This window comes from Typha angustifolia, chromosome 11 (genome assembly GCF_048772165.1).
Source record: "Typha angustifolia cultivar Huaian chromosome 11, ASM4877216v1, whole genome shotgun sequence".
Taxonomy (NCBI): domain Eukaryota; kingdom Viridiplantae; phylum Streptophyta; class Magnoliopsida; order Poales; family Typhaceae; genus Typha; species Typha angustifolia.
In genome coordinates, this window is record NC_133249.1 from 8,075,464 (window position 1) to 8,085,932 (window position 10,469).

The window sequence follows — 10,469 nt, forward strand, 5'->3', positions numbered from 1 at the left end:
AGTACCGCCATAACACACTGCCATGTCAGCATATTGTGAATTAATAAAATTTGGTGGTGACTTTGCCACATGGTTAACTAATATGTATTCCTGCTTGCCAGGAATGGGGGGTACCACTCCCACCAATCAAATAAAGCCCTCTCTTTTTTCTTTTTACTGCCACGTGTCAAGTTGTATGTTGCTCCATATAGGACAGCTAAGCCAGCAAAGCACTTGCCCTCCATTTTTCGGATTCTAAATTTAATTGATTCTCTTCTCCCTTATGAAAAATGTGAGCCCCTAATTAACTCTTTTTTTTTTTTTTTATATAAACCCCCTCCCACCTCTTCGATACTTCATTCATTTGCCTTCCCCAATCGCGAAGAGGAGCAGAGCGGATCGGATCGCCATGGAAGCGCGAGACCTCCTCTCCTCCTCGTCCCTCCCCTTCTCCTACGCCCCTCTCCCCGCCGACGTCAACGACGGCGGAAGCGATGCCTCTCGCCCACGGCGAGCGCGTTCTGTTCTCGCGGCAGTCGGATTCCTCCTGGCCGTTACTGCCCTCGTCGTCGTGGTAGGCCCCCTTGCGAGATCCGGAAGCCTTGAAAAGCCTTCGGAGATCTCGCCGGCGATGACGCGTGGCAAGGCGGAGGGAGTGTCGGAGAAGACGTCTGGTGCCGGCATCTACCTCACCGGAGACGCTGCCAGCGCCGGAGGACCCGGGGTTTTCCCTTGGTCGAACGCGATGCTGCAATGGCAGAGGACTGGGTTCCATTTCCAGCCGGAGAAGAACTGGATGAACGGTTCGGCCTCTCAACCTTGATTTTTTTTTTCTTTTTCTTTTTTAAGTAATTGTTAGCTATTCCTGAGAGATATAATGCTGACTTGCTTTTTCTTATGCCTCCGCTCCTCGTGGATGCGTGATTCGGGGATTCTTTTCTTCTCGGCTTCAGATCCTAACGGTGCCTATTCTCTCTCTCTCTCTCGTTATCCTCAATTCAAAATACATAGAGTTCTCGTTTTCTAGATATCCAATTTTAACGGATATTCTTATCCAATACATAGTCAGTTACGAGAAAAAAAAGAAGGAACAAATTGAACCGAATTTAATCGAATAAAAGTCCGCTTTATTTCTTTTGTGATTTTGTCCGCTTAATCTCTTTTGGAATTTCTAATAATAATAGTTTCCCACACTAATAATTACGTGTCATATAAAGAGTTAAAGGTCAACAATAATAAGATATTCTCTAATGTGCACTTTTGAAATATTAAATTAGTAGCTCGCAGTCAGCCGATTCAAAGTTTTATAAGAATCTCGAATTGGAACAAGAAAAGTAGCAAGCAGCATGCCAAGTCATCAACACTAATTGGGGTACAATTTTCATAATGAAGTAGTAACAGTTGGATGGCCGTTACATTTTGTTTGTGTAGGGCCTGTATACTACCAGGGCTGGTACCACCTCTTCTACCAGTACAATCCAGATTCAGCAGTGTGGGGCAAAATCTCGTGGGGCCATGCTGTCTCGCGTGACCTAGTCCAGTGGCTCCACCTCCCCATTGCTATGGTTCCCGATAGATGGTACGACGCCAATGGTGTGTGGACTGGGTCTGCCACCGTCCTCCCCGACGGCCGGCTCACCATGCTCTACACCGGCTCCACCAACGCCTCGATCCAGGTTCAAAACCTCGCCTTCCCGGCTGACCCATCCGACCCGCTCCTCCGCCACTGGGTTAAGTCCGAATCCAACCCGGTCTTGTTGCCCCCGCCCGGGGTGGGCCTCCAGGACTTCCGTGACCCCACTACTGCCTGGTAATTTATTAATAATCCATCTTTTTTAAACAGAACAGTGACGTTCTTTGTCACAAAAACAAGATGATAATTTTTTCTAAAAAAAAACAAAATAATAGGGATAATAGTGTTATTATCTATACATAATAAGATGATGGCTACATCTGATCCCTACATACTATTGCTTACTTTATAGTAGATTCTCTCATTTATTTTTATTTTTTGAAATACTCATTTCTTATTTGTTAGAAAAATTATGCAATTGATTATTCTAGTTCTTCTAGTTCTAGGGAACGTTTCTTTTTTATTTTAGAGAAAGAGAGAGAAAAATATTAAGGGTAAAATAACTATTTGATCTTTTCGAAGTAAATAAAAAATGGATATATCAGAAAATAGGGGTCTGGGTGTAATTAATTCAAAATTAACCTCCAATAAAATTTAATTTAATGTTGTAATAATCATTTTACAGGTATGAACCCTCGGACTCCACATGGCGGATCGCCATAGGCTCAAAAGACGAGTCCCACGCCGGTACCGTGATGGTATACCGGACCCGAGATTTCATTAGCTACGAACTCGTGCCGGGGCTTCTGCACAAGGTGGCCGGCACGGGTATGTGGGAGTGCGTCGACTTCTATCCGGTGGCCACAAAGGGGGCGGCGGCGGAGAACGGCATCGACTTGGGAAACGAGACCAAAATCGAGGAGGTGCGGCACGTGTTAAAGGCGAGCATGGACGACGACCGCCACGACTACTACGCAATCGGGAGGTACGACGCCGTGAGGAACACGTGGCAGCCGGATGACGCAGAGATGGATGTCGGGTTGGGTTTGAGGTACGACTGGGGGAAATTTTACGCGTCCAAGACTTTTTACGATCCGGAGAAGAAGAGGAGGATTCTGTGGAGTTGGATTGGGGAGACAGACAGCGAACGGGCTGACGTCCAGAAAGGCTGGGCTTCTCTACAGGTACTAAAATTATTTCTATATTTTCAGAATTTCAACTTGTCATAGTCGTTAAATTCAATTTGAGTTGCAAATTAAAGTTTTAGGTTAGAGCGTCGCTTTCTTTCTCCCATTCATCTTTGGTGAATTGAATTGACAACCAATTATCGCACGTGTTTTAGCTCTTATATGGTTGGAAAAGAAGGAAAAACCAATTTTCTCGTTGCGTAAATACGTGGCTACCGTCAAAGCCATGACTTCCAGTTTGATCAACTCTTAAACAACTCCTGGAGCTTTGACAAGGAAACTTGTTGCCTTTGTCATGCTTACTAGCTTGCGGGTGCGTGCATGGCTTTTCCTTATCCCATCTCTTCTTCTCTTTGGCCTCACAAACACACAAACACACAAACACAAGAAACTAAGCCAAAGCTGGCGGTGGTTGTTCTCCTGCTTCTAGTTGTCATCACTACGCGTTGGATGCATGAGTGCTATTTTATTTTCTCTAAGAACGCTGACCGTATAAAAAGTACAATTATTTATGGCCGCTTCTTAGCTTTTAGCAATTATTTCTCGCTAGGGTCCCACCCAAGAAATAAATGTGCCAACCCGGTTCCCTCTTGTCCTAGTCAGCAACCCCTCTCTCTCCATGTGTGAGCATGTGATCTGATAGGTTTAGCAAATGTACACGTAAAATGGTCCTAGATTCAATAATTTCTCACGGTTGGACTGCTCCCCACAAGAGTGGTACTTGAATGGAGCACCAGATAGACCTACTGAATCATCTTCTCCAACCAGTTTCTTCGCAGGACTGCCCTTTGCTTTTCTTCATTGCCTCTCATTCTCGAGTCCCAAATTCGGGTGCTTCTTTGGATTAATTTATGGGTTTAGTTATAAGTTGGTTATGGTTGGACTCTCTCAAGGGTTTCCTATCTTTGCAAAAAGGTCGCTCACTCATATTTCTTTTGGCTTACATCTCCAAATGTGATGGTTTGAGTGGTCCCCAATGGATAATAATTAATAGCAATTATTTGCCTCTCAGAGTCGGTTAGACATTGTCAAAGTTTGATATCTGACGTGGATCTGACGTGGCTAAGACCATAAGATATTCTTTATAGTAGCAAAATAACAATTTTATTCGATCTAATGCGTGTCCCACTTTCTCTTTTGTTCTCCTTCTTATTATTATTTTTTTACTTTCGTAGAAGTCCTACATTCTTTCCATATCCTTCTTTTGAGTGTTATTATGGTTAACTAGATATTTTTAAGTCAGAATAATAACAATCATATAGTATTCAACAATATAGAATTTGTAGTGTCTAGAAAGTGGTCCATTGGAAAGTTCAATTATTAATGGTCGCTTCGTAGGTCTTGTTGTATATATAATACGCCAATAATTCTAGATTAATTAGCTGGGCAATTATTTTTGCTAGGGGGTCCCACCTCTATGAGCATGATAACCAAGAAAATGATTGTGGAGAGAAGGAGGCCCACGTAGCCAACCCGGTTCCCTCCTTGTCCTAGTCAGCAAACTCATCTCTTCATGTGCCAGCATGTAAGAGGATAAGCAAAAGTACACGTAAGTAGGATCTAGGATTCAATAATTTCTGACGGTTGGCCTACCGACGTATCCCCCGCTCCTGTCCTCCTATCCATACGAGTGAGACTTGAAATGGAGCACAAGATAGACCACAACCACAACAACTTGAAATGGATTCAATAATTGCGTCTGATGAGTTCCAAATTTGGAGCCTCTTTGGACTAATTTATGGGGTTTAGTTAAGTTGTTTATCATTTGATTAGGTCAAGGATTTCGTATCTTCACGAAAAGGGCGTTAACTCCTCTTCTTTTGGTATACATTTTCAAATGTGGTTGATGGTTTGAATGGTCCACAATGGATACTTTTCTTTTAATTGAGGTTAAGTAGAAAAAAGGATTATTTCCCAGAGTCCGTTGGACATTGTCAAAGTTTGATTTCTGGCGTGGATCTGATGTGGCTAAGACCAAAAAAATTATCTATATAGTAGCAAGAATCTGATATACTGCATCGCCCCTTTTAAAACAGTGCCACCTAAAAGATCATGTCATGACTAAGACACTCTTATGACAATCTATAGTAAAACAGAGTCGAAGATTGGTTCAGGATCCTAGGAAAACAACTTTCTTATAATGCCACCAAAATTTTCTTAAGTCTGTGGTTGTTGCATGACAGGGAATTCCTCGAACAGTGCTGTTTGACACGAAAACCAAAAGCAACCTGCTCCAGTGGCCTGTTGAGGAAGTGGAGAGCTTAAGGATGAGCAGCACAGTCTTTGGTGGCATCACCATTGATACTGGATCTATCGTTCCCCTCAATGTTCGCAACGGCGCACAGGTAGCTAGGAGAACACTTTGATCACCTTGCATTAAAATTTCAGCAACATAAGACTGTCACTTACCTCGCTCTTTCACATTTGCAGTTGGACATAATTGCAGAGTTTCAAGTAGAAAAGGAAGCGATCGAAGCAACAATAGAAGCGGATGTAAGTTACAACTGCAGCACCAGTGGCGGTGCAGCAGGGCGGGGTGCACTTGGACCATTTGGGCTGCTTGTCTTGGCTGACAAGAACCACTTAGAGCAGACCGCGGTGTATTTCTTCATCTCCAAGGGAACGGACGGTGGCTTTCGCACTCACTTCTGCCAGGATGAACTAAGGCATGTTCTTGATTCTTATTGCTCAGTAATCATGTATTTCATAAGCACATGCATATGCCAATGGATCAGTATCGGGCAACCTCCCCTTCTAGGTAACGAACTGTTAGGAAGAGTATGTAGATAGCAAGCATTCACATATCTGCACCAGAATTCATTCTTTGATCGTTTATGCACTGTGCTGGTTGCGATCTATGAATTATTAGAATGCTGAAGGCTCGTATATACTGAAATCACGATATGTCCCCAGGGACGAACCTCTGTCTAGCAGACACTCATTATCACTCTGCACCTTATCAAGAAAATAGAATGAAGAAAGTAATTCACTTGTATTATGTTTGAATTATGTAGGTCATCCAGCGCAAATGATATCGTTAAGAGAGTGGTCGGCAGCACTGTCCCAGTACTCGATGGTGAAACATTCTCAGTGAGAATATTGGTAAATTGGAACATTCTACATCTTGCTTCTTTTGATTTTGTCCACTGAGAAAATGCAAGTCGTTTTAAATTGGATAAAATAAGTTATCATGGTTTCAAACTATTTTTCGTCTTCCTGGTCATTTTTTTAATCTTTTAAGGACTTCTCAAATCATTTATCCAAATTATAACTTAATTTATTTAATTATAGTATTATGTACTTGATCAACATTTAACTTCTTTCACTCTGATGCATATTATCATTATTCTCAAAGCCTTTCTTTAAATCTTGAGATTTGGGAATGAAAATGTGTAGAGAAATCTGTAAGAAAGCTTGAAAACATAAGGTATTATATATTTCGGGGAAGAATATTTGTTTTTGAAGTACATTAGTGCACTGCAAAGGATGTTTGCAGCCTGCATTGTTTTACACATGCCTCCTACCATTGTAAAGATCATACATGTTCATCAGTATAATGGTTGACAGATATATCTTGCAACAATTTTTAGATTTGGTTGTCCCTGGTTACTTTAATGTGGCATAACTAGATCAGTGATAATGTAGAACTGCATCTTAGTTAAGTATACAGACAACGATGACAATTTGCATATCATATATACATAGAACAGCAGGGAGGGTCATATACCAAGTATGCCTTTTACTTATTGTTAGATTGTGTATTTCATCTAATACTTGCAAGGTCTATTCAACTTCTAATGAACGACATGTTAATTGTTCATTCAGGTGGATCACTCTATAGTGGAGAGTTTCGCTCAGCAAGGAAGGTCATGCATCACATCTCGTGTATACCCAACTGAGGCAATTTATTCTGCAGCAGGAGTCTATCTCTTCAACAATGCTACTAGTGCTAAAGTGACTGCCAAGTCCCTCACCATATGGGAGATGAGTTCTTCCTCCAATCATGCCTACCCTACCCAATCTTAAAGATCTCTTCACCTTGCTCTCTTCGTTTCCTAATGAGTTAGATCCTCGCCAGTTGCTATCCTCTCATTCGTCCAACTTCATCTTTTCCAACTGTATGTATTGCAGATTTCCAATTCAACGTTGTGTTGGTCCTCTTGAAAGATGTGTAAATGAAATTTTTGGCAGTAAAGAGGGATCTGTTTGTTAGGTGTATATTTTTGGGTGTTGCTTCTGTAAAGTAAGATCATGTAAGATTACATTATTTCATAGATATGCAATTTGTGCCTTTCTTTTAGTTTCTTGGCTCACAGAAATAATGAAAGGCTACACTTCTCCAACTGTCATGCAATTCTGTTGCACATCTTGACCAACAAGCTTTTTAACAAAAGATTGTGGTGATAATACCAACCGTAACTTTATTTTCTTGGCAATTATGTAAACAAAATCTTATTTTATTTGTGATAGGTAGATTTTTGTAAAGAACATGAATTAATATTGAAGTTTAAAAAGTCTTCTGATACAATATTTTAGTGTTCCGGCGTTCGAAAAGCCTTTGAAGGCATTCAAATGCTCCTGCTCGAGGATTGAAGTAAAGCTTAAGCATTCGAACGGAGGCGTTCGAAGGCAAAAGCCAAAGCAGCATCAATTTATTGGCGTTTGAACGGTCTTTGGAGGCATTCGAATACAAAAGGACTAGAGCAATGGGCTTTGACGGGCATTCGAATGATTCTTAAGGTGTTCACTAATAGGCGTTCAAACTACCTTGGATGTTTGGTCTACTTTGCTAAGAGTGTTTGAACGGCTCTTCCGGCGTTCGAATGCACTAATGAAGTTAAGCTTTTCTACACCGAACTTAAACTAGGTTTTTCATCTAATTTTGGAAACCTATATAAGTCTTTAAAGCCTAGAATAGTTGGTATTGATTGAAGAACGTGAATTGAAGCTTTGGCAAAGATTTGGGTGGGGGTTCTTCATTGATCAAGAAGCTAAAGATTTTGAGCGTTCAAAGATTGTTCTTGATCATTGCAACATTGTGCACCTTGTCTTGAGGGTTACTGATGCAATATACGTTTGATCTCAAGGGTCATAGAGATTAATGCAATCAACTACTAGAAGCAACTCATCGAGGGGTCTAGCAAATAAGAGATCTTCAAATATAGCTGTGGGATTCAGCGAGTAATCTGTAAATAGTTCTTGTATTTGCTTTTGATTAGTGGTTGATTTGATCATAGTGAAAAGAATCCATGATTTTTACCCTAGTTTAGAGTTTTTCACATAAATTTTGTGTGTTTGTATTATTTTACTGTTTAGCTTTTATTATTTATCGTCATGTTTACTAGTTAAAGGCCATATAGTTTATATTAGAGTTTGCCTTATACTTTTTCAATTGGTATCAGAGTAGGACTTTCTTACTTTAGAAAGAGACCTTTTGGAATATGAATTTTCCTAAGAAAGCGCAATTAACTGTTAGACCTCCTTTGTTTTATGGATCTAATTATTCATATTGGAAAGTTAAAATTCGAGCTTTTTTAAAATCTATAGATGAACAAGTTTGAATTTTGATTATTCATGGTTGGACATCTCTAACTATGATAGTTGAGCAAAAAGAAGTTATCAAATATGTAAACAAGTGGGGTAAATTAGATTATAAATTGTATGGTTGGAATAGTAAAGCTATTAATTGTAACAGTCGGACTCTGCCTTGTGTATAATACTCTAAAATTTAAAAAAAAGGGACCCGCGCACACTGAGCGCGTGCGTGCGTCCCAGTGCCCCTGCCATCCCCCGTCCGGCCCATCCTCCTCCCCTTCTTCTTCTTCTCTTGTTGTGTACGCCACCATCACGACGCTCCTCTATTTCTTTCCCCCACCACATCATCTCTCCCTCCCTCACCTTTTTTTAGTTTGCTGGACGCCAGAGCCAACAAGCCTACCGCATGACCCCCCCCCCGGTAAGCCCCACTACCCTCGTCGTTAATTTCAGTAGATTAACCCCTTTCCCCCTCGCCGTCGTCGAAGACCTCGGCGGCCGACAACTCCACGTTTAGTTGCCAGTCCAAGAGCTCCGGTGGAAGGAGGGAAGCTCTCTAAATGGGCTTCGGGCCCTTAGAGTAGGGAGGAGGGACCTTCATGGCCACCAGCTATGGAGTGTGCCCCGCCACCGTCGAGCCCTCCTCTCCTATTTTTCTTCCCCTTTACTTACCCCTCTCAGCCGCTGTGCCTTACCCAGCATCATAGCTGCCCCGCCGGCACCGTTGGCCTTGTGGCTACGCCACCAGCACCGTAGGCCTTGTGGGGTCCGTGTCTCCTCCCTTGCTGAGGGAGATAGTGGAGAGGAGGAGGGGGGGGGGGGGGAGGTAAGGTAATTAATTCTATTAATCCGCTAACCTTACGTATGGCTTTACGTGAATTAATAGGATCGATACTACGTGAGGAGGATTTTGGGATTTCGGAGGACCCGGCTAGTTGATGAGAACTAGAGTACTGTGGAGACACTGAGTAGAGTTTATACAAGTCTAGAATAATATAGTTCCAGCTATTATACCTTCTATGACATTGTAGGAATGTTAGTATTAGTATATGCATCTGGTGTACTGACATGTGCAGTTATTGATAGTTTACTCATCATGATGTTATGAAAATGTTATTATTAGCACATACATTAGTGTAACGATGACCTACATGTATCCTGTATGAGAAACCCTTTCATAAATATGTTGTGAATATAGTATGTTATTAGCACATACATTGGGTGGCATTACCGCTAGATGTGTATATATCCCTCCTCGATGTATGAGATGATAGATGGTTATGTAATGGATGATTTTTTTGATAATATCTACATTGTATGGTGAATGACTCGGTGAGCTATGATAAAACATGATTAATGCCTTGGTAAGCATAAAATGACTAAACTACTATTTTACTTCTAAGCATAATAGGTAAATACGATGATTAAGATTTGTATGAATAAAAAATTGTATCAAGCTTTATAGTTGTGTGGACTTATCCTGATATGATTTGGAGTTGGCATGTTCTACGATAGTGACGTGCAGTTTTTATTGATTGTATTGATTTAGTAACTCATGGTAAGTTATTTAAATAAGTGTATTTTTATTGCTAGCAACTATAGGCATGCATTGAATGGGCACCTGTGATTTCATTGTTATAGATTGTATGGATTCTACTCGATAGGTTGTGTGCTCACCACCTCTTGGTGGCATCATTTCAGAGCTGGGAGAAGTAGGTGCGAATAGTGAGGAGTAGCTGCCGTTATTTCACTTATGACTATTTCTATTAGTTGTATTGAGCCCCGTGAGAGTGTTATGATTGACGTTATATTTTGGACATTAGAGTTGTATTTTGGATGTGCATCTTGAAAGCTTGTTGTGACATATGGATTTTATATCCGAACTCATAATTGCTTGAGAATATTTATAGTATAAGCCTATATTTCTATGCGCCTTGTGGAAACCTATTACTGACAGGTCACATGATGCACCACATAAGGGATTTACCCACGCGATATACACGTGTATTTGGAGGTTTGGGTGTTTCATTGTGACTCTCACTAGGCTTACCCTTCTTTGTGAGCGTCATGTGGTGATTTAAGAGCTCAACGACACGCCACCAAGAATGAAGATATCCAAAACTTAAATGGAAGCAAAAAAAGGGCCTACAAGCTATGACAAATCTATCCAAATACAATAAAAATGGTGAGAATCC

The 10,469-nt window shown here is 41.0% G+C and overlaps 1 protein-coding gene across 1 annotated transcript; it reads left to right on the top strand.

The window, feature by feature from the left end:
- Nucleotides 1-329: 329 nt before the first annotated feature.
- On the top strand, nt 330-7,039 carry LOC140770257 (beta-fructofuranosidase 1-like). The gene is made up of 8 exons (XM_073111352.1): nt 330-782; nt 933-941; nt 1,411-1,789; nt 2,238-2,736; nt 4,923-5,084; nt 5,170-5,405; nt 5,754-5,841; nt 6,565-7,039. Exons 1-8 carry the CDS (start codon nt 389-391, stop codon nt 6,763-6,765), a joined length of 1,968 nt encoding a protein of 655 aa, XP_072967453.1. The 5' UTR covers nt 330-388; the 3' UTR covers nt 6,766-7,039.
- Nucleotides 7,040-10,469: the final 3,430 nt, after the last annotated feature.